Source organism: Emydura macquarii, unplaced genomic scaffold, assembly GCF_026122565.2.
Source record: "Emydura macquarii macquarii isolate MOO-44397 ecotype Brisbane River unplaced genomic scaffold, CSIRO-AGI_Emac_v2 contig_691, whole genome shotgun sequence".
NCBI lineage: Eukaryota > Metazoa > Chordata > Testudines > Chelidae > Emydura > Emydura macquarii.
In genome coordinates, this window is record NW_027130828.1 from 8,857,055 (window position 1) to 8,878,153 (window position 21,099).

A 21,099-nucleotide genomic window follows, 5' to 3' on the forward strand; every position below is an offset into this window, starting at 1 on the left:
AAATGAAATTGGAATTAAACGTCTCTAGAAAATTAGGAATTATTTCAAACGTAGATGAATATGTTTTTTTATTGTAACGTGCAAGGATGCAATTGTACAATTCATATTAATGTTAATGGTTCCACGACTATTCCTGTGCATTGTGCTAAAAATTTTTTCCATAGTTTTTGTTTATATATACTGTTTATTTGGTTTTGTTTGTTGGTGGGGCATACTACAGAATTGAGGACTGAATAGCAATAAATATTATATAGCAGTACGAGGAATAATAAGTTCTGTCATTTCACTAATCCTCCTCTCCCAGGGATAACAAAGAATGAATTTACATTAGTAAACACTAACAAGAATTCATTAGTGTCCTCACAAAGGCCTTGAGAAAATGAAAGAGCATAGCACACTGAGGAGGGAGGATGGCAAAGAATCCTATTTAGAACGGTGCAAAGATGCAACCAGGTTAAACAGGAGAGAAACATACATAATACTTGACCAAATTTAGTCTTGAGGTCACATGTAAACTGATTACTTAATTAGCCAGCAACTTGCAATGTTTAAAATGTGAAAGGCAATTAATACATGACTGAACTTTTCATGGCATTGCTAGCCCTTTGATCCAACAAACCCCAGAGGGTGTAGACAAAGTAAGCCTATTCCTCCTTCCAAGCAAGGAATCATAAATAACATCAGCCACTATAGGGGAACCAAAGATATCCCACATGAAACCTAACCCCCAAATTATTACCTGTCAGAATCACAAATAGTGTCTTAACATCCTGTGACTTCTCTGAAACTGACATATAAAGTCAAGTTTTGAGATTGGCCTGAACCCATAGTTTGTGGGCACAACTAATTGCACCCATAGTTAATGTCATTTTGACACTGAAGTACAAGATTGTGCCCATAAATCAGACATTTCAATGTCTGACATTAAATATACCCACAATATTTTGCTTTCAAATTATGATGCTGCAGCAATGTATGAAAGTTTGGCACATTAATAAATTAACAATTAGCCCAACCACAGAGCACAAAAATGTAATGAAAATGCTTAAGGAAGCCAGTTACAAGCAGTAGTACTAAGATCTATATATAGTAGGATTTTTATCACAGAGTTTAGAAGCGAAATAGCCCTGTTTAAGGCATCGTTCGTTCTCCTGCTATTCAAGATTGTTCCATTATAGTACAATTCTTGAATATTTTGTCCAGTAGAGCTTCCACCACTTCCCTAGGGAAACTGTTTCCTGGTCTAAACTTTACAAAGAATGTAAGCAGCATTATCCCTATTTTACAGATATGGAACTGGAGATGCAGGGAGGTGAAATGACTTGCCCAAGGTCACTTAGCAGTCCAGTGGTAAAGCTGGGAATCGTGCAAACTCGGGAACTTTCAGTGTGCCCACAGCATCCACACCAGGGAGTTACAGTGCAGCACTTCAGTGCACACTGTTGTACACACCCCCTTAGTCTGAACTTTGGGGCAGTTTAGACATGCCCTCAGGCAGCGCTGTGGGGCTGTCTATGTTATGACAACCTGTCCCTGGCTGCCTATAGACAGCAACACTGCCCAGAATCTTCACAGCTGTAGGTGCTGTGGTTCCATCCCTAACGCACCCCTCCAGACCCACCCTGGCAAACCCTTTATGCCAGGCCTTGTGAGGGGCTCCTCAGAAGACTTTGTTCCTGTGACAGAGGAATTCTCACAAACAGAGACAGACCTTTTTGAGCCCCTTTGTGTTGCTCCAGCCTTTTTACTGATGTAAAGGAGTCGAAGTGGGGGTGGCACTGTATGCATTGCATGGTAAGTTTGAGCCCTAAATCATATAGTTATGTGCAACCAGAAGAATCTTGTCACTCCCCTCTCCAGCAATATAGTGGAGTTTTTCTGGGTTCATACTAGTTCTAAAGTTCTGGTAGACAAGCGCAACTTCTCTGTTAGCTTTTAAGGATTCAAAAACAATCAGAATTATTCTTGGTATTGCCGGGTGATGTTTTCTCTCTGATTGTCCTTTACATATATTACATGTACTACAAGAGGACCTCAATCTTACATTCAAACAATTCTATTATTCAGCCCACAAGCAAACACTATACATTACTATTCTATGCATTTTCTGACAGTCACTCTTTCCTGAAGTTTCTGACTCCTTGCTTTATCAGCCTCATCCATGTTGTTCAGGGTAATTTATTTGGCTTAATGAAGGCAGCATAAATGTCCTTGAGTCCATGAATTTTTAATTTCCCAGGACAGCTATCCTACACTTTGTGCCCATTGGATAATTAAAAAAATGTCTTTTCACTCAAAAGTTCAGCATCCAAATTGTTTCTTGCTGTCATGTCCGTAGAATCATCCTTTGGATAACCAGTCTGGAATGCACTGACTGTTCCTTAGGGGTTCTTTGATCTTGTGTTTTCACCAAGTATTAAACATGAATTATTGCTAAATTTACTCTTGGATGGAAAAGTGACAGTATTAGAGTTTGATCCCAGTTTTCTGTAGCTAAATCCAGTTAGTCTAATATTCCATTCCCTCTTTTAGTTAACAGTGTTATTGGATGTGAGTGGTATGGTAATGTTGACCGTTCTCACTCTTTGCTTGGATATCTTTGAAGAACACATTTCTGGAGCCAGATTTGCTCGCTCCATGTGTTGGCTCATGTCAGAAAGCCCATAGCCAGAAACAAGAGCACAAGGCCCACATTGATCCCATCTCTTTGATTCCCTCCAAAATACGATGGAGAGGCTGTTCTGCAGACCACCCCTCTCCTACATCCTTTTGGGTTATAGTCAAGGAATCTGCATGCATAGGGACCATTCATATACACACGTGACCTTTATGCACAGCTACCACCTCCTCCTTGGATTATTATTAGTAGTAATAGGGCTAGATTGCACATGGAGCAGGTCTCTGCCAGAATACAGGTGCACAATGATGCTGCTTTTGCAGCCTATACGTTCACCGTTTTTCAGATAGCTGTCAGAATATCACACCCTGGAGGACATTAAAGACCGCAAAAAAGCGTGTCTGATTTTTCTGTTGAAATCCTTGCTGTTTGGTATGTGAGGGGTGTGTTTTTTATTAACAAAAATAAACACACTAATTTCCTGGGATGTGAGGTCATCACGAGAATGCCAGCGTTAATCTTGCTTTACCTTTCAAACATTTGCATGTGTTTACTGGAGAGATGGGCTGGAGGAATCACTTCTAATTCATATATTTGTTTGGAAGACTGCAATAAGCCAAGCCCAGAAAAATTAAACAGAATTATCCAAAGCGAGCACCAAAATGTAAAAAAGCTAGATGCTGCTTTTCAATTGGGAAAACTGCTGTTAGTTTGGATAATGGCTTTTCCACCAAAAGTGAAGGTTCAGATGGTAAAGATAGCTGATTCCTGGAAGATAGAAAACATCCTACTGTTTGCAGCCTGTTAGTCAAACACAAACAATCTGTGTTTGAGTTTTTTCCCTCCTATCTTTTCTATTTATAAAATAGTAATATCTGAAACTGTCCCCAATGGCATTCTATATGTGAAGGGATAAAATATGGGATTCCCTAATTTCTGAAATTACTAATAAAAAGTATTGCTTTACAAATGCCACTTTTTAAAATCTGCGTGATTTAAAGGGGTGCTTTTGGTGCACTCTGTGAAAGTTCGGGGTCCCCTGGCAATAGTGATCACAGCCTCCCTGAAACACTTTATTTTTTTTGACAGTAAATTAATATTCTCATCACTAAGTGTGAGCTAAAGATTTGACAATAGAACAGCTTTCTCTTTTGTTAAAAACTTGCAGAGAGCTTCAGAGTTGAAAGGAGAAGTAAATCTTTATATCTGAGGAGGTAAGCTTTGAGTTTTCTTGTTTTTAACAGTGTTGTACTGGCGAGCTGCAAGCTGTCTGAACATTGGAGAGAGACCCTTTGGGAGCTCCATTGGTTTTCAGCAAGTCTTTGCATGCAGTGTGTTTGTACTAGCTGAAGACAGCGCATGGCTCTCTAAATAATTTACAAGTTGATTAATAGACTCACATGGGTATAATTAGAAGAGGGAGAGACAGCAGCTACAGTAACGGGTACAGTGCTTGGGGGAACTAGAGACTTTATTTTTTTAAAGAAACTTTCTAGGGTGCTGGGCGTTTGAAGATAAGTTGGGAAGAGCTCAGTGCCTCTTCTCTTTTGAAGTGGAAATAGGACAGTTTGAATCCGTCGAGTTTAATTTTTCACAAGCTTTAGGGGCCCTGCAGTGCAACTCCCTTTTTATTATTGAAAAAAACTCTCCACTTTTCTTTCATTTTTCACGCACACACATATACACACAGTCCAAATAGGCATTAATAAACAGATTGATTTACTATTTTATTAAAGCTGTCTTAATACCCATGCTGTACATTCATCCGGACCTTCTGTACACACATCTAGATCACAAACATACAGTATAAAGTTATATAGATATTTATTAACACACCACACTGTAATTTATACATTTTTAAGAACCCTTCACCTTTGCTTGACAATGCTTTTGAAGTAGCTCCGTTTTTCAAGTCAAACTTTTGACTTTTCCACTGGGACTGCTACAAAGATTTCTTTATGGAAAATAGGTAGGAACCTTTTTTTCCACTAATAGAAAATAGGTGGTCAGAAGAACAAAATAACATTTAAAAATATATATTTTCCTTTTTAAATGCTAATGTTTCAATAAAAGATGAGTGATTATAGACTAGTGAGCCATCAATATATGTGGGCTGTAAGTTGTCCCTCTGCTTGTCTGAGTTTTACTGTTATTTTTTCCTTATGTGTTTGAATTGCCCCAGTGATGAGAAATTAGTGTCCCCTTCTCTCTTAATTTAATATCCTGGAATCTGTTGGCTCGATTTCTGCTCAGTACATACCAGCTAAAATGGACAAATACTGTTGCCAAATATTTAGATCTGAAATGGGCCATGGTGAGAATCCCTCTGCAAAGAAATAAAAATCCTAAAGGCCGTACTGTTAAAATGAAGATCCCATCTTGGAACCCAGGTCAGAGGAAATAGATACTAGTGAAGGTATTTTCCAACACAGATGTGAGTGTTAATTCATTAATGGGCCTGCTCTGATTGACGTAAATTAAAGTGTTGTCATTGACTTCAGTGGCAGTAGGATCAGGGCCTAGGTTCCTGATCTTCAACCCTTATTTGCCATTATTATTTGTATTTTGGTAGCACCTAACTAATGGTCTATACTTAGCTGAGAAGTGCCATTCAAGTTAGTGGAATTATTCACATAAATAAGGGGTGCAGGATAGGTCACATGTTACAAGGTGATGAATTCCCCCAACTCTCATTGACATCAGTGGCCCAATCCTGCAATGTGCTGAGTGCCCTAAACCCTGACTGAATTCAGTAGGAGTTGAGGGTTCTCTCCTGGGATGGAGCCATGTGTTCATAAAGCGCTCTGAAGAGGCAAAACATGGTATAAGTGCTATGTGTTAATCATTTAAAATTTATTTGACTCCTTCTTGTTTACAAGAATTCTTGGGAAGCTGACAAATACCTTCTTTCCCTTCCCACTATTCTCCGTCCTGCCCAGCTGACTAAACCAGTAGCTAATGAGTAATAGACTGCTAACTTGGTTTCTGTTTTTTTTTTTCTGTTTAATAACAAATTTTGTTTTCCGGGTAGAGTCGAATAATCACGATTGGCATCTTTTTTATTCTGCAGATTAAAAATCAAATTATGGCCTTGTGGCTATGTTTCATTACGAGCCATGTATACAGAATCAGGCCTTAATGCGAAACCGAAATGCTCTTTTTTTTAAAAAAGAGGTTTAAAAAACATACTTAGCTCTTACATAGTGCTGTACATTTTCAAATCATTGTTTTAACACGAACAAGCAGTTGTGTTCTCCAAGTGACCATAAAAATGGCCCGGTGGGGTTCCAGATTTATTGCATTAATGATCGCTTATCAAGCTTGTTCAGTTTAGAAGTCAAAAGGGTTATTTTTGCAAGTGTCGGCCTGGGTTCTTTCCTTCTTGCACAGCAGCAGCAGCGGGAAAAATTCTGCAGGCCACAGTCTTTCTTCAGTCACAAACCCTTCAGTAAGGCTGCACAGGTGTAAACGAGGGAAGAATTTGTGTTTTTGGTTGGAATGTAGTTAACAATTCCAGTAATTCGGCATGAGTTGACATGCTCTCCTGTAGCCATGTTGGCTATGCAGTAGTAGTAGTACAAATGTATTTTTGTCCCTAATATTAGTAGATAGACCTGTGAATACACACGGAGAGAAGCTTTGTATAGAAAACTGATGTCATTTTTACAGAGTCACTTGTCAGATTAGAAGGACCTCTGTGAGGTAGGGAAGTATTATCTCCATTTCTATCTATCTTATCAGCAAATTAAAGAAGTATGGGTTGGATGAATGGACTATAAAATGGATAGAGAACTGGCTAGAGCATAGGTCTCAACGAGTAGTGATCAATGGCTCCATATCTAGCTGGCAGCCGGTCACAAGCGGAGTGCCCCAGGGGTCGGTGCTGGGGCCGGTTTTGTTCAACATCTTCATTAATGATCCAGAGGATGGGGTAGATTGCACCCTCAGCAAGTTTGCAGATGACACTAAGCTAGGGGGAGTAGTAAATACCCTGGAAGGTAGGGATAGGATACAGAAAGACCTAAACAAACTGGAGGATTGGGCCAAAAGAAATCTGATGAGGTTCAACAAGGACAAGTGCAGAGTCCTGCACTTTGGACGGAAGAATCCCATACACAGCTACAGACTGGGGACTGATGAGCTAGGCAGCAGTTCTGCAGAAAAGGACCTGGGGGTTACAGTGGATAAGAAACTGGATATGAGTCAGCAGTGTGCCCTGGTTGCCAAGAAGGCTAATAGCATATTGGGCTGCATTAGTAGGAGCATTGCCAGCAGATCACGGGAAGTGATTATTCCCCTCTATTCAGCATTGGTGAGGCCGCATTTGGAGTATTGTGTCCAGTTTTGGGCCCCCCACTACAAAAAGGATGAGGACAAGTTGGAGAGAGTCCAGCGGAGGGCAACAAAAATGATTAGGGGGCTGGAGCACAAGACTTATGAGGAGAGGCTTAGGGAACTAGGCTTGTTTAGTCTGCAGAAGAGAAGAATGAGGGGAGATTTGATAGCAGCTTTTAACTACCTGAAAGGGGGTTCCAGGGAGGATGGAGTTAGGCTGTTCTCAGTGGTGGCAGATGACAGAACAAGGAGCAACGGTCTCAAATTGCAGTGGGGGAGATCTAGGTTGGACACTAGGAAAAAGTTTTTCACTAGGAGGGTGGTGAAGCACTGGAATGGGTTACCTAGAGAGGTGGTGGAATCTCCATCTTTAGAGGTTTTTAAACTGTGGCATGACAAAACCCTGGCTGGGATTATTTAGCTGAGGTTAGTCCTGCTTTGAGCAGGGGGTTGGACTAGATGGCCTCCTGAGGTCCCTTCCAACTCTATCATTCTATGATTCTGTGATTTCACAGATGGTGAAATTGAGGTAGAAAGCTTGAGTATCTTCCTTTAAAGCCATGTAGCAAGTCAGTGGCAGAGCCTGGATTAAAACTGAGATCTGGTTCCTGGCCTCAAACTCAATCCACTAGACCATGTTGCAGCTCACCATGGACTGGAAAAATACAAATAATATTTTAAAGAGAAACTAAATAGCTTTTTGTTTGCCAGCCTTTGAGTTTGGACTTCTGTTTCTCCTGTTACAACTAAGGTTATCACTAATAGCTAATGCAGTATAGGGAGCTGTCTTTCCTACAGATCTTTAAGTGTGGAGGATATCATAACATGTAATAGGGCAAAGAAAGACTCCTGAAACTCATGCTTGGCAGCTGAGAAAAAGAGTTTTCAACTCCTTTAATTTAATTTAAAAGATATGTCTTATAATTCTTAGTTCTACACATGTTCTGTTAATGATGTAAGGTCTTAAATGTCTTTTTAAAATATTTTCACTTCACCTCTAGTATAGTTGCTTTCTATTAAAGTACACAAAAACTATAGCCCAAAGTGGTACCATATTGTCTCAGTAAAACCTTAGGAATCTAAAAGCTCCAAATTTGTCCCAAGAACTAAAAAGTTGAGACTGTGGAATGGGAATATTTAGATTATTATATTTTATTTTATTACATAAAAAATTATTCTAATTCTTATGAAAAGTCCTAGATCAGCATAGATAGGGATAGTGAATATGTGCTGAGAATACAGTGAGAGTGTTTCCTGGTTTTTTTATTTTGTTAATATTGCACAGTGCTTTGAAAATGCTACATAAATACTGGTTATTATTTATTCATTTTTTTCTTCATCAACCAGATTAAAAGCAGTTTCAGAATAAATAAATGGAAATGATTCTAAGAACTCCTGGGTGGAGTAGCTAAATCTGTGCATTTAAAGGAGGCTAACAGAGCTACTGAGAAGTATCTCTGGCAGTTCCTGTAAATTAGCCAAAATTCTAAGCTGTTGATAGGTATATAATACTGTGGAACGCTATTGACTATTGTGGACAAATAACATGACTTGCCATAGAACAGACTCTTTTCTTGTTCCAACCTTCATCTGATGAGATTCTGCAGAAATGCATAATTGAAACATACACACAGTGACGTCTCCATTTCATAATATTTTAACTTGCCTTTTCCATATGTACATTGTCTGGAGTGATCAGCTTGTATTGCAGTAATCTCATTTTACCAGCAGGTGGCAGTAAATAATAAACAAACAAAATAGCATCGTGACGATCATTGCCTAATGTGATCGCTGTTCTGTTCATTAGTATCATAGGTAGTTCTACAATAGTCATGATTCCTGGTAATATCAGTGAGGAGCTTACAAGAGCACCAGTTAAGGGGGCTCAAAACCATAAATGCAGCTTCAGTGTTAAGGAAATAATGTTTGCTTCGCTAATCACCATACTGTGTATTAGCTGCCACTTGTAAAGTCCAAAGCTCAGTTTCCAATGGAAAGCCTAATTTATATAACCTCCCTTGCTATATATTGTGGGTTTTATACTGAATGTAACTTTGGGAGTCGTCTTCAAAGCTTCTTGAGTTTTCTAGAAAGTCATATCTGAGTCAATGCACATACCGCAGGAGTCAAGGTAGGCTATATATGAGCCTCTGAATTAATAAATTCACATTCAAAGGAGCAGAAGACTAGATGACTGCTGTTCAATGATGTCTGATGTCCTGTGCCCACTGCGAGTGCAGGGAATTGAACATGTGTTACTCACCCATGTTTTCCTGCTCAGTGCTCCAGGAGAAGGTGAAAACTCTCCACAGCCCCTGCCAATACTGATATCGGGAGGAAGTTCCATCTAGCGATCAACTCTATGCACGTGAAAAAAATCATCCCTCGCTCCCATAGCTATTCCTTTTTGCATTGAATTACCATTGGAATCCTGAAAAACTATATTTATATGTATGTATTTCACTCGGTGAAACACAGTGCTTGATATATGGCAAGAAAATCCTTTTATCACCACAAATCTGGTGCATTGGCAAAGCTGAATGAAGGAATTGGTAGGCCTATGCTACAGTGACAATAGCAATCATTGTCTAAATCTCTCTTTAGCACATTAAAAAGCAAATGAATATGAATTCTAACCACCCCGAGGTCAGCGAGAAGACTAAAGACTTCCCTGGAAAAATCAAATAAAACGATCCAATGTGGATTATCTGATGCTCTTGGAACAATAGGATGTTCATATCTCACACTTTGCTAAATTTACGGTTGACAGGACAATTCAAGGAAGTAGCCCTTGGCAGTAGTTTATACTCAGGGCAAGATGTTAACTGTCAAGCATTGAGATCAGGCCTGAGGCATCTGAATTAACAGTGAAAGACTTTAGACCTAACTGAAAAATCTCTGTCTAAGGAGATGATAAAGGTTAAATGGACAGTATTATCAAAGAGACTTTAAACTTTCTGCTGCACAAAGCTGACAGGACATATTCCTGCAAATGCATTTGTACTGTACTTGGAATCAAGGATTTATAGGTTTGGAGAAGTGAGTCAATATATTTCAATACTTTGTTTTAAAGGAAAAGATATTGGGGCGGAATCATTTGAAATATGAGGTATTCAGCTTGGAACATGTGAATTTTGGCAGTCCTACAAAAGTATCCTTTGTGGATCCAGAGTCTTGGCTTATGCACGCTCTAGTGCAGAGGTAGTCATAGGCAGACTGTGAGCCAGATCTGGACCGGCAGACGCTTTTGAATGGACCCCAAAATCTTTTTATTTACTTATTGTTGTTATCACTATTATTTTTTTTAATTTTCTCTGTAGTTTGGACCTTGACTATACCTTGCTTGCTCAAGAAATTTGGACCTTGACAGAAAATAATTGACTACCCCTGCTCTAGTGTTTCACTCTGGAGCTGACTGGCAAGCTGATTTAGTAAAGTTTACTGTGTCTCTGAAGAAGCACTTGAACTTGCATGCTTAGAGGGGTGTAATATATTGTAGCTTCCCAAGAAATATGATTCCTCCCTTCCTGATATGCATGAGAAATGCTTGATTGCACTGCTCCTGTGTAGGTCTTCATGAGGAAAACCTTTCACCACAACTTCACTGACACAGCTACTACTGAATTTCAGAGTCTGCCCTTAATATACCACTTTTTCTTCTTTGCTATGTTGTGTCCTTTAGCAGATAATAAAAATACGATTTTGTTAACTGACAAAGCTCTTCTGTTCTCTTATCCTTTCTATAGACCTTTGTGAAGGGAGCAAGCTAATAGACCACATTCCCATGAGTTTTATCAGTGGGGATTTTGTGGGAAAGTTTGCAGCCCTTTGGGATGTATGGCAGGCTCATGAGTTCTGTTGAATACCCACCAACGTTTCCTAGTGTTCTGGCTACTATACTTTACAGCAGACTGCTACAGGTGTATGTGGTGACATGCGTTAACTGTTCTACATTATCTTCTGTGAATATGTCTGCATGATACAGTAATGTTTGAAAATTAGTACTCATGAAAAGTGTTGACTGACTACCCTAGAGACTGAAGTTCTCTTGTTATTCACAGAATAGTTACAACACAAACTGTAGCAGTTCACACTTCTTCCACACCAGCCTGCCAATGTGCCTCATCCTTGAATTGATTGGATCACGTCTTAGGTCAAGAGTCTGATTCAGTCTTCATGTCTCATTCAAGATCAGGTGCATGATGCAGGTCATATGTCCACTGTGTTAATGACAGTGGGATAATGAAGACATGCTAAATGATCTGGCATGAAGCATTGATACTGATTTGGGAGGAACGTACAGTAGAGCAAAGAGCATACTTCATCAGCTAAACATCACAACATACTGCAGAAAATGCAATATTCAGGACATGTGGTTCAGAAATGAGGGACTCCCATTGGTACTTATCATACATTTCACCATGTTTATAGATTCCAAGATGAGAAGGAACCACCGTGATCATCTAGTCTGACCTGTAGATTACAGGCCATAGAACTTTCTCAAAATAATTCCTAGAGCAGATGTTTTTTAAAAAAAACATCCAATCTTGATTTTAAAATGGTCAGTGATGGAGACTCCACCACAACAGTTGGTAAATTGTTCCAATAGTTAATTACTCTCACTGTTAAAAATGTATGCTTTATTTCCAGTCTGAATTTGTCTAGCTTCAACTTCCGTCATTGCTGGAGGTCTTATACATATGTTTTGTTGGAAGATATTCAGGATATTCTTCTATTCTTTCTTCAGAACCAATATAAATCTTTGATCTGTGCATTTCTATGTGGGGCTGATCTGAAGCCCAGGTCTGACACACCTACAGATTATGGAGTCCCCTGGGTCCCTTGTCCACAGCTACTTAGCCCTGTCCCAGTGTAGAGGCCTCATTGTGGTTCTGCTGTGTTGTGGACTCTGTGCTAGTGGCTGAACTTCACCCCTGTGTCTTGAGCTCACTAACTAATGGAGATATGTTTCCACAATACTTAATAGGGACATCCTTCTTGGCTAACAATCTCTACAAGTCACTTGTATTTGGACTTCTGTAAAGATAAGAAACCTCTTTAGACGCTCATTCACCCAACTGTCAGAGACAGAGTTGGAAACTCTCCGAAGTTTAGGTTGAAGGAAAAAAAAAATTATTCAATGCTCATGTGCTTCATAATCCCTCTAAAGCATGTAGATTGACTGCCTCATGAGAATAGCTCTACATTCTACTTTGCTAGCAAGCAATCTTGGTCATTCGCTTGATGCCAGTGGACCCAAGGCTACTTATCTGGAGACTGTGTATCACTCCAGTTACAGGTTAGTAATTTACCACGCAATCACCAGAGAGTTCCACATGAGTGAAAAGGAATTCCATACCCCACAGTTTTCATGATTTACTCTGTTTGTACCACAGGGAAGTAAGAATAATATGGATTTCTTCTTCTTTGTTTTTGTCTGCCAAAGATGTTACAGTTTTAAAGCAGCTGTTTTAAGTGTGACTATTTCTGTTCAAGGGCGGCTGATGTAGTTTGTAATGCCATTGAACAGTCTATAAGCTATCTTCCCCATTGTATAAAAGGGATCATTATGTTTTCTAATTAGGTGTAGAGCCTGCTATCTGACTTGTTTATGCTTCATTTTTCATCATCAAACTTAGAGACACAAGAAAATGTGTAAACATATATATGGGTGTCTGTTTATGTACACATGTACTCCACTGTACTGAATAAATACAGCGATTCATGGCTGTTCATTTGTGTTGCTGTTATCTAGTGACATGGCATTGAAATTAGCAATGTTTCAGGATATACCTGATATATCCTTCATCATTGCAAATACATCTAGTACATTGCACAGGAGTCTCACTATTAATTGATGGATTGTTGGTTCACCCTACAGTAGGATTTTTCCTCCTTATCTCATGGCTGCTACACTCTGGCCAAAAGAAACAGTCACCAAGAGTTGGAGTTCAGTCACTCACTCAAACCAAAGACTTGCGGAAGATGGCCAGGGCCAGGAATAATTCCATGATGTTCCTTTCACAGTTTCCTTTGAATTCTTCCTTCAGGGCTTGGGGTTTTCCCCTCCTGCTATGCAAGAAGCAAAGAATTTGGCACCTTAAATCTGAGGATCTCCTGTGATCTGCTGGAAGCCTGGGGCTGCTGTGTATTAGTCTGTTCCTCTGTACCATCTCCAGGGCCTTATGCTGCTCTCCCTCTGTTTCCCTAGTCACCTTATTGGATCCAGGACAGGTCTTGCCAGCTGCTGGCTCTGGAAACCCTGCATGAAAGGGTATTCTACATCACTAATGGTGCTCCAACGAAGAGTCAAAACAGTGTCACTTAATTCCTTTACAAAACGGTGGTGAAACATTTCAAGGAATCTTTAAAAATCTCCATTGATATGAATCGGGCATCTATGTAAATCCATTTTAAAGATAATTCCTGCAGAAATTGTGAACATCAAGACAGAAAGTTCAGTGCTGCTGCAAGAGATGCAGGGAACAGGAGGAAATTTCAACAGCTTCTTTTTAGATGATTTCTTAATTTTTTTCCTGGGCTTTTTCTGTCGTGTGTTAACCTGTGAAACTCAGGAAAAAATGAAGAATTTACCTTAATTCTTCCTCCCCCCAAAAGCCAGTGGGGAATCTCCTACTCCTTGTGTCTCTTGATCCAGCTCTGATCTGCCTCTTGTTATATTTATATCATCAGTCTGACAATATTACTGCTTCCTTCTGCATTATTTTATAGCTAATTTTATATATGGCATTTTACAGAAATATCTCTTCTGATTTTGTCATTTACATTGGATCAGGTGACTAGAAATTATTATATTCCATTGCAGTTTTCTTTTAGTAGATGCATTTTAGAGAAGAGTATTATTCTTAACTTGTTAGTGTGAAGTGGGTGTCCTCCATTAATACACTAATTAGTTTTCTAATAAATTCTCTATGGCTTTCTTTCATTTTTGCTGGTACATTGAATCCTGAGAGCAATCTGTAAACTCAGTGATTCAATTCTAAAAGGAGAAGTGCTGAATTTCATAGCTGAGGGTTGAAGATTCTGGAAAATGAGAGACTCAACATGCACTGGTGCTGGAGATAGAATGGCACCTGTCATAGGTTTACAAGAGTCAGTAGAAACAAGACTCCCCAACTACTGGCATTAAAGGGATTTTCCCTAGTGGGTGATGTTGAAGTTTTGGGAATAGAAAGGGGGATGCAGTGGAGATTCCATTCTTTAAAAATTGCTAGAAATATGGACCATACAGTGTGCCCTGTAATACCCAGTACTTGTGGTAGTAATGTGTTAATGGGAACATGCCCAACTGAAATACCTGTCTATTTGCCACAAAGGTGAGTTCCAACATTACAGCTCTGAAACACATACTCTGATATGAAAACTTCCCACTATACTGTTGTATGCAAATGCTATGGCACGGTGAATAGCGAAACATCCAATTCCTTATTATGGATTTAGGTGGCAATCCATCCTTATTTGTTTCCGGTAGGACCACCAATGTGCTAGACACTGAATACAGAAGAGGCACTGTCTCTGCTGTTTAAAAATTGTTTTAGACATTTGCCCATGAAACGACTCCTTGTAGGTATTGCTGATGATGCTTACTAACCATTTTCATGGGGCTAGTTGGGTATTTGCTTCTAAACCTAATATATCAGAGATCTGCCCTTGGAAGTTTGGCAATAGTCCTTGTTCAGTCCATTAATTTAATTCTTCTATAAGTCAATAGGAATAAGTAATGATAATTGTGTATCTTGACTGAAGTATTTTACATTATGAAGGGTATAGTGAAAACTTATCCATCCCTCCTTTCTCCTCTATACTATAAAATTAAAACAAAAGTTTACATGATTCTGAATAGCAGTTGTGAAACTGATCAGAGTCTTATAAACAGAAACAGCAAATTCAGGAAGACAACACTGCAACCGTTTATAGTTGTTTCACATTTGAAAATTTATCTTCTGGTCCAAGACTAGAAAATAAAAATAATTTTACAGGAAAGCTTAAGGCCACAATACACACTAAGGAATCTCCCCCCATGGCACTGCTGTAGAGGAGCCGCTTCCATCTGCTGTGTTAAATATGTTCAAATATTTTTTTTTTTTTTTTTTTTTGCAAAGCAGGTATTTAGTCTGATTTACATCATTGCCTCTGCAGGTCTTATGGGGTCATGTCACCCAGTATAGAGCTAAAATATTGATAATCTAGATATACATAGATAAGTGTTTATGAGGAAAAATGACTCTGCATGCTTATATAGGCAGTATTTATTATTTATATTGTGGTAGTCTAAGAGGCCTCAATAGGTTTGGGGCCCCATTGTGGCACTGTAAACACACACAGTAAATGATAGTCCCTACCCAAAAAGTTTACAGCTTTCAAACATAACTTTTTATTGCTAAGGTCACATCATAGGCTAAGAAAAAGCATTCTACTGTCTGGTTAGTACTGAGGTTTGACAAACAAAATAAGTGGTGTTTGGGTTTGCTTGTTTTTTTTTTAATCCTCTCCAGTCCCAGACAACATTGTTTTAAAGTTACTGGCAGATCGTCTTAACAGACTAGACTGCATGACCGACGGTTGGGTGCTACATGGTTTCCCAAGAGATTTAGATCAGGCAGAACAGATGGAAAGAGCAGGAATTATTCCAAACAGGTAAGACCGTAAAAAAAAAATGTTTTAAATAACAATGTTTATTATTCTTGTTTGTTATTTGTTATTTTTACCTACTTTAATCAAATATGAGAGATAAAAGAGTTTAGTCCTCATAGAAGCATAGCATTTGATTCCTTTTATCCATTTTTTCTTGGCTCATTGAAGAGTCAGTTTTTATAACTGTAAACGCTCCTTCTTTAGGGCGATCCACTTTTCTCGATTGAGCCAGGACTTTTCCAGGAGGATTTTCAAAAGCATTCAGTATTGGCTTCACTCAGGTCCCACTGAAGTCAATAGGAGTTTTACCATTGATTTTAGTGGGTGCAGAGTTAGGCCAATGGTGCGGACTTCAGAAAATCCCACCCTGCAAATTTAGAGAAGACTTTTACTTAGAACTAGGTGCATCATTATTACTCTGGCTATTTATGCTAGTTGTAACAGGCTGGCAGACTCCAGGACCTTGTACAGGAATGAGGGCTCTCTTTTTGAGTCACCCCAGTGTCAGGTTCTTGACATAAAAATGCAAGATAATTACTGTGGAGTCATAGTGACACATGAGTGTTGTTAACTCCAGCCAGAGATATAGAAGTCTCTCTGTTAGAGAAGGAGAGGCTAGAACAGATGTAGGGAAATCCCAGGGACAGCCAAACTTGGGGAGCAAGCTGAGGTTAAGATTTGTTTTGTGGTGGTTTATTTGAGTTACCATTAAAGCCAGACGCCAAGAAGGGGTTACATTTGGACTATATGTACTGCATGCATTTTGCTGGAGCTGGGTGGAAACGACAGCTGCTTACATCTGTGCTGATGTGATATCCTACAAGTATGTTAGTATGGCTGGGACCTCACTATAAGATTATTGTCTTTTTGTTTTGTGTGGAATAATGAAAGACAATGTGATATTTGATTTTAGTTTATTAAAAGAATGTTCAGGAAGGTAGTTCAAGGGATATGGGTTCTTGGGGGAGAAACTACTCAAACATCATAAGAGAACTATTCTAACCTCTTGAGAAAATAATGTATGGCACCCCCTGGGCCTGGTCCACAAAGGATGGGCATCTGTTACAACTCTCAGCTAGAGGTCCTGGCTGTTCAGATCAAGCTTTAAAGATTCCTGCTCTCACCTTGGGAGGTTCTCTATTTCTAGTACTTGAGTGTTGTCCAAGAGGGTGGCCATCATAAATGCACATGTTAGAAATTCTTAGTTCCTACATTTCCAGGAGGGTTCCCCACCTTCTTTCAGAGTTACCTTGAAAGAGGAAATTCACATGCAAAACTATTTAACACAACATTAAACTGGCAAAATCTCTCCTTCTCCCAGCTGTTTTTCCATGTGGCTGCTATCAAAGTGTACAGTGGAAGGAGGAGAAAGGGTAGGATTGAGTTGAGGAGAGGAGGTATTGTGGATGTGACAAGGAAAGGGTAGGGAGTTTGTTGTTTTTCATATAAAGTCTTTGGTATAGAAAAATTATTGAAAAATATTTTTAAAAGAGAAACCAGTTTCCTGAGTGACTGAGCTAACGAGGAGAAGATGCTTAAACCTGTGTCAGATTAGGTTAAATGATAGCATTTCCTGGAAGATACATTCATAGACACTTAAAAAAAAGTAAGGGACCAAGTCTGTATACATGTACATAAATAGGTGTATGCATGTGAATATTCCCATTGAATTCAGTGTGTACAATTGCCGGATCAGGGTCTAATAATACACATAAAAGTGGTTGGTGTATAAAGTCTTAGATGTGAAAATTCCACTCTGATCTATGCACTCTGTTCCCGCTGGCTTTAACAGAAGCTGCATGTATGTACTCAGTGCAGACTTTGGACCTTTACTATTTTACAAAAGGGTTGAAGTAAGGGACAAAAACAGACATGCTAACCTGATTGATTTTGGAGTTGATTTCTTTCCATGAAACTGAAGTACCAGGTATATACAGAAAGAAAGAGAGCTTATAAACAAAGGACATATAGAAGCACGGGATAGAAGGGCTGTAATTTAGTTTCAGTTGTGATGCTAGTTATAAAACACTATCTGCGGTGGTGGCGTTTTTGACATCAGGAGAAAATCCTGATAGAATTATAGCCTTGAAATCAATCTGGGAATAGAAGGCAAAAATCTATAAATCAGACAGAAAACAATCTACAAAGTCTCATTTTAGGAGGGCTCTGTAGATGAAATTAGATTAAAATAAATTTACATATATATCAAGTTTATTATTAACATCTAGTCACATCAGTAAACAAAATTATTTGTGAAAGGGTACGTTACTCTGTGTTTGAACTCAAAGTAGACCTCTTTGGCTGATCAGAACACAGAATTATTGTCTGGTTGTCAAGTCATAAATCTGTTCCTTAGAGCTAATAAATGGTTAGTGTTCAAATACTATGTTTTATCAGACTCCCACCTCATAAACCTAGTGCACATAATACTAAATTATACACCATTGAGCAGGATCAGTCTCCTGACTCCTCCATCTTATGGAAAGAGAAACAAACCTAGTAATTGATGGTAAAAAAGAAAGAAAATAAAGTTATTTGAAAACAAACAAAATGGGCTATAAAGTTTGTTAAAACATAATAATAAAAAAGTGCATACAGCATCAGCCACTGCATCCAAAGACCTGCCCAAGAACAAGGAGGAAAATAATTCATTTTCACATTGCAAATGTAAGATATTAGATTTTTTTTTTAAATTAGTATTTGACATAGAGCAAAACTAGCCTGCAGACTGGTGCAGGGAAGCCTGTTTTCTGTCAGACTAAAATGTCCTCCTGTAGCACCAGTCTCTGTACTCTGAGAACACATGCATTGCCTTCCATGTTCCTCCTTATGATGCAGTTACAGCTTAAGTGGACAGGATCCTAATCGTGTTGAACTGTGGCAGCCTTTAGGGCAAATAAGAAGCTGAATCTATTAGTGGTCTCTCAGCCTCCTAGTAAAGGAAGACTGTTAACCCCTTACTGTATGCAGTAAGTGAGAGTACAGTTAAGAGGTTAGTATCAGACGCTCAGGACTATTGGTGTTAAGGGTTTAATGCAATCCTTTATCAAAGCAGGTGCAAATGTCAGTTCTAGCTCCTGTTGCTTTTATTACTTGAGCTAAAATAGAAAGTAGATTGTACAACTCTGGATATTTCTAAGACATAGTAAAACCTCTATGAAAAACACCTTGTTTATGCTCTTCCATCCTCTGTATACAAGCATAGACTAGATCTGGGCAAATTGTTCTCCAAATAATCTAGTGAAAACCAGAGGCCAAGTGAAAATACCAAGTTTGGATTTTCGATAAACGTATACATTGAGTAAGACAGAGCTACCGCTCTCTGCCAAGCTTGCAGCAGAAATAAAGTTCACCAGCAACAATGTAGATTATTACTGTTACATATCTCCTGTTATTAGCTTCAGCTTCCAACTAGTGAACAGCTTGTCTTAGTGAATTCTAAATACAATGACAGTGATCATAGTCACATCAGCTAAGGCTACATCTACACTGACGGTGGCAAAGTCGTCGCCGTCAGATCGACTTATCTGGATCGACTGAGCGGTCAGTGAAGACCGGCTCAGTCAATCCAGAAGTTGACGCTGTTAATCCACCCCCGCAAGTGGCATAGCGCTGCGTCGATGGGAATGTGGTTCCTGTCGGTGCAGTGCAGTGAAGACAGCACGCAGAAGAGAAGCACAGCAGTTGACTGGAGTTACGCAAGTTTTCTGCGTAGTTTGCGTAACTCTCATCGACTGCCGCCGAATCACTGGGGTAAGTGTAGACGAAGCCTAAATGTATGATAGCAAATTTGTCTACAAACTGACTGCATTTGTCCATACTTGCTAAGGAATAGAACTTCCCATTTCACTGAAGATGCATTGAAAAATTGCTTTGTGTCATGAATATATTGATTCAGTGTATATGGACTCAAAAAGAAGTAGCATAAGACCCTTTAGCTCGAGAGCTGATAGGCCTGCATTATATGCCTGTTGTCAGTGCATCTTCCCCACCCTCCAAAACTGGTAAAAACAACCCTTCTTTTTGTTACCTTATTGTTATTGGGCCTATTGTTAATATTGATCTGACAAATCAGAACTACCAAACTATCAAAACTGTATTCTACCATTCAGAACTTTCCTAATAATTTACCTGTGGACTATATCTTTACAGGTATGGTCTCAATCCAAAATTGTCTTGTTTTATTTAGTTATTTATTTTAGTTTGAGTATAATCCATAAAGCCATTTTTTCCTCAACCCTTCCTGCTCAATCTGCAAGACATTGTCCAACTCCGAAGCAATTCATTGGAGGACCAAGCGCTCAAACACCTTAAAACACACTGACAGCAAGGATACTGAGTGATAACTCACCACATTGTGGGGGTCCTCGTCCAACTTGGGAATGGTAATAATCTTTATTTGATGCCAAGTGCATGGTAGCTTCTTCTCATTAATGACCCGTATATAAAAATTAGTGAGCCATTGTGACACCTTTGGTCCAAGGTGCTTAAGGAATTCTGGCAAGGTGTTATCATACCCTGCTGCTGCTGGTTTGGTGGAGTTAAGGGCCTTCTCTAACTCGTCAACCGTGAATGGCTCTGGTTGACTGCTACCCACATTCTGATGTTGAAGTTGATGCCATTTGTCATATACTTTGCATTTAAATTGCTTTTTCAGCAGAATTTTTGTTACCTGCAGTAGATGGCTTGCAACCTCACTGGACTTAACCAGTGGGCGATTTTGGCCTGGAGGTTATTGGGCAACACCCAGCTGGTGGACCAAGTTCCAGCACGTCTGCCAGAAATAAGTGAAGTCAAGCTTCTCCATAGATTCCTTCTACCGAGTGAGTCTGGCAGTGGCCAGAAACTGAATCAGATGATCTACAATGTCTGGTTGACCAGATAATTCAAATTTCCTGAGCAAGGCTTGGTAATTGGCACTCAAGCAGGGAGTGTAAATTGGTTGACAGACCTGTGGTAAAGCTGAACATGTGGCTCCTTGGAATCAGTGGTAGGTTTCATTGACTGGGATACAATGTGACGGAATGATAACCACACTACGTTCCAAAGTGTTGCAGAACTTTCCAAAATTTGAAAATTCCACTGACACTTGATTGAACTTTGAATGAGGGGTCGCTGGAGCCTGACATGGATGAGTGATGGTATATGTTGGCTGTGAGGGAAGTTATTAAGTACTATACAACTCACTGGTTGTAGATGGCTGTCTAGCGAACTAACCCTGCAAAGATCAGGTGAGTACTCTTTCAACTGAGAGAAATGTGCCATGTTGTTTTGCCTTGTGAATTAACACAAAGTCATTGTTAATGGTCCAGTTCATCAACTGGTCACTGTCGTCATCTGAATCAGCATACCCCCACTCATAGTGATGACTGTTGAAATCTCCAGTGAAGATTGCTGGATGATCAAGTATTGGGAGGACCGGTTGGTCCTAGTGCAATTTGGCAGCTTATATATTTTGGCGATCCTAAAGCTGCAAATGTGGATCACATTGT

General features: G+C 39.3%; 1 protein-coding gene across 3 annotated transcripts in view; it reads left to right on the top strand.

The window, feature by feature from the left end:
* AK8 (adenylate kinase 8) overlaps positions 1 to 21,099 on the top strand; it is a 97,420-nt gene that overhangs the window by 45,524 nt on the left and 30,797 nt on the right. For all 3 annotated transcript variants that reach the window (XM_067541899.1, XM_067541900.1, XM_067541902.1), the window contains one exon: positions 15,469 to 15,610. In XM_067541899.1, the coding sequence (XP_067398000.1) occupies positions 15,469 to 15,610 (142 nt within the window). The remainder of the gene's footprint in view (positions 1 to 15,468; positions 15,611 to 21,099) is intronic.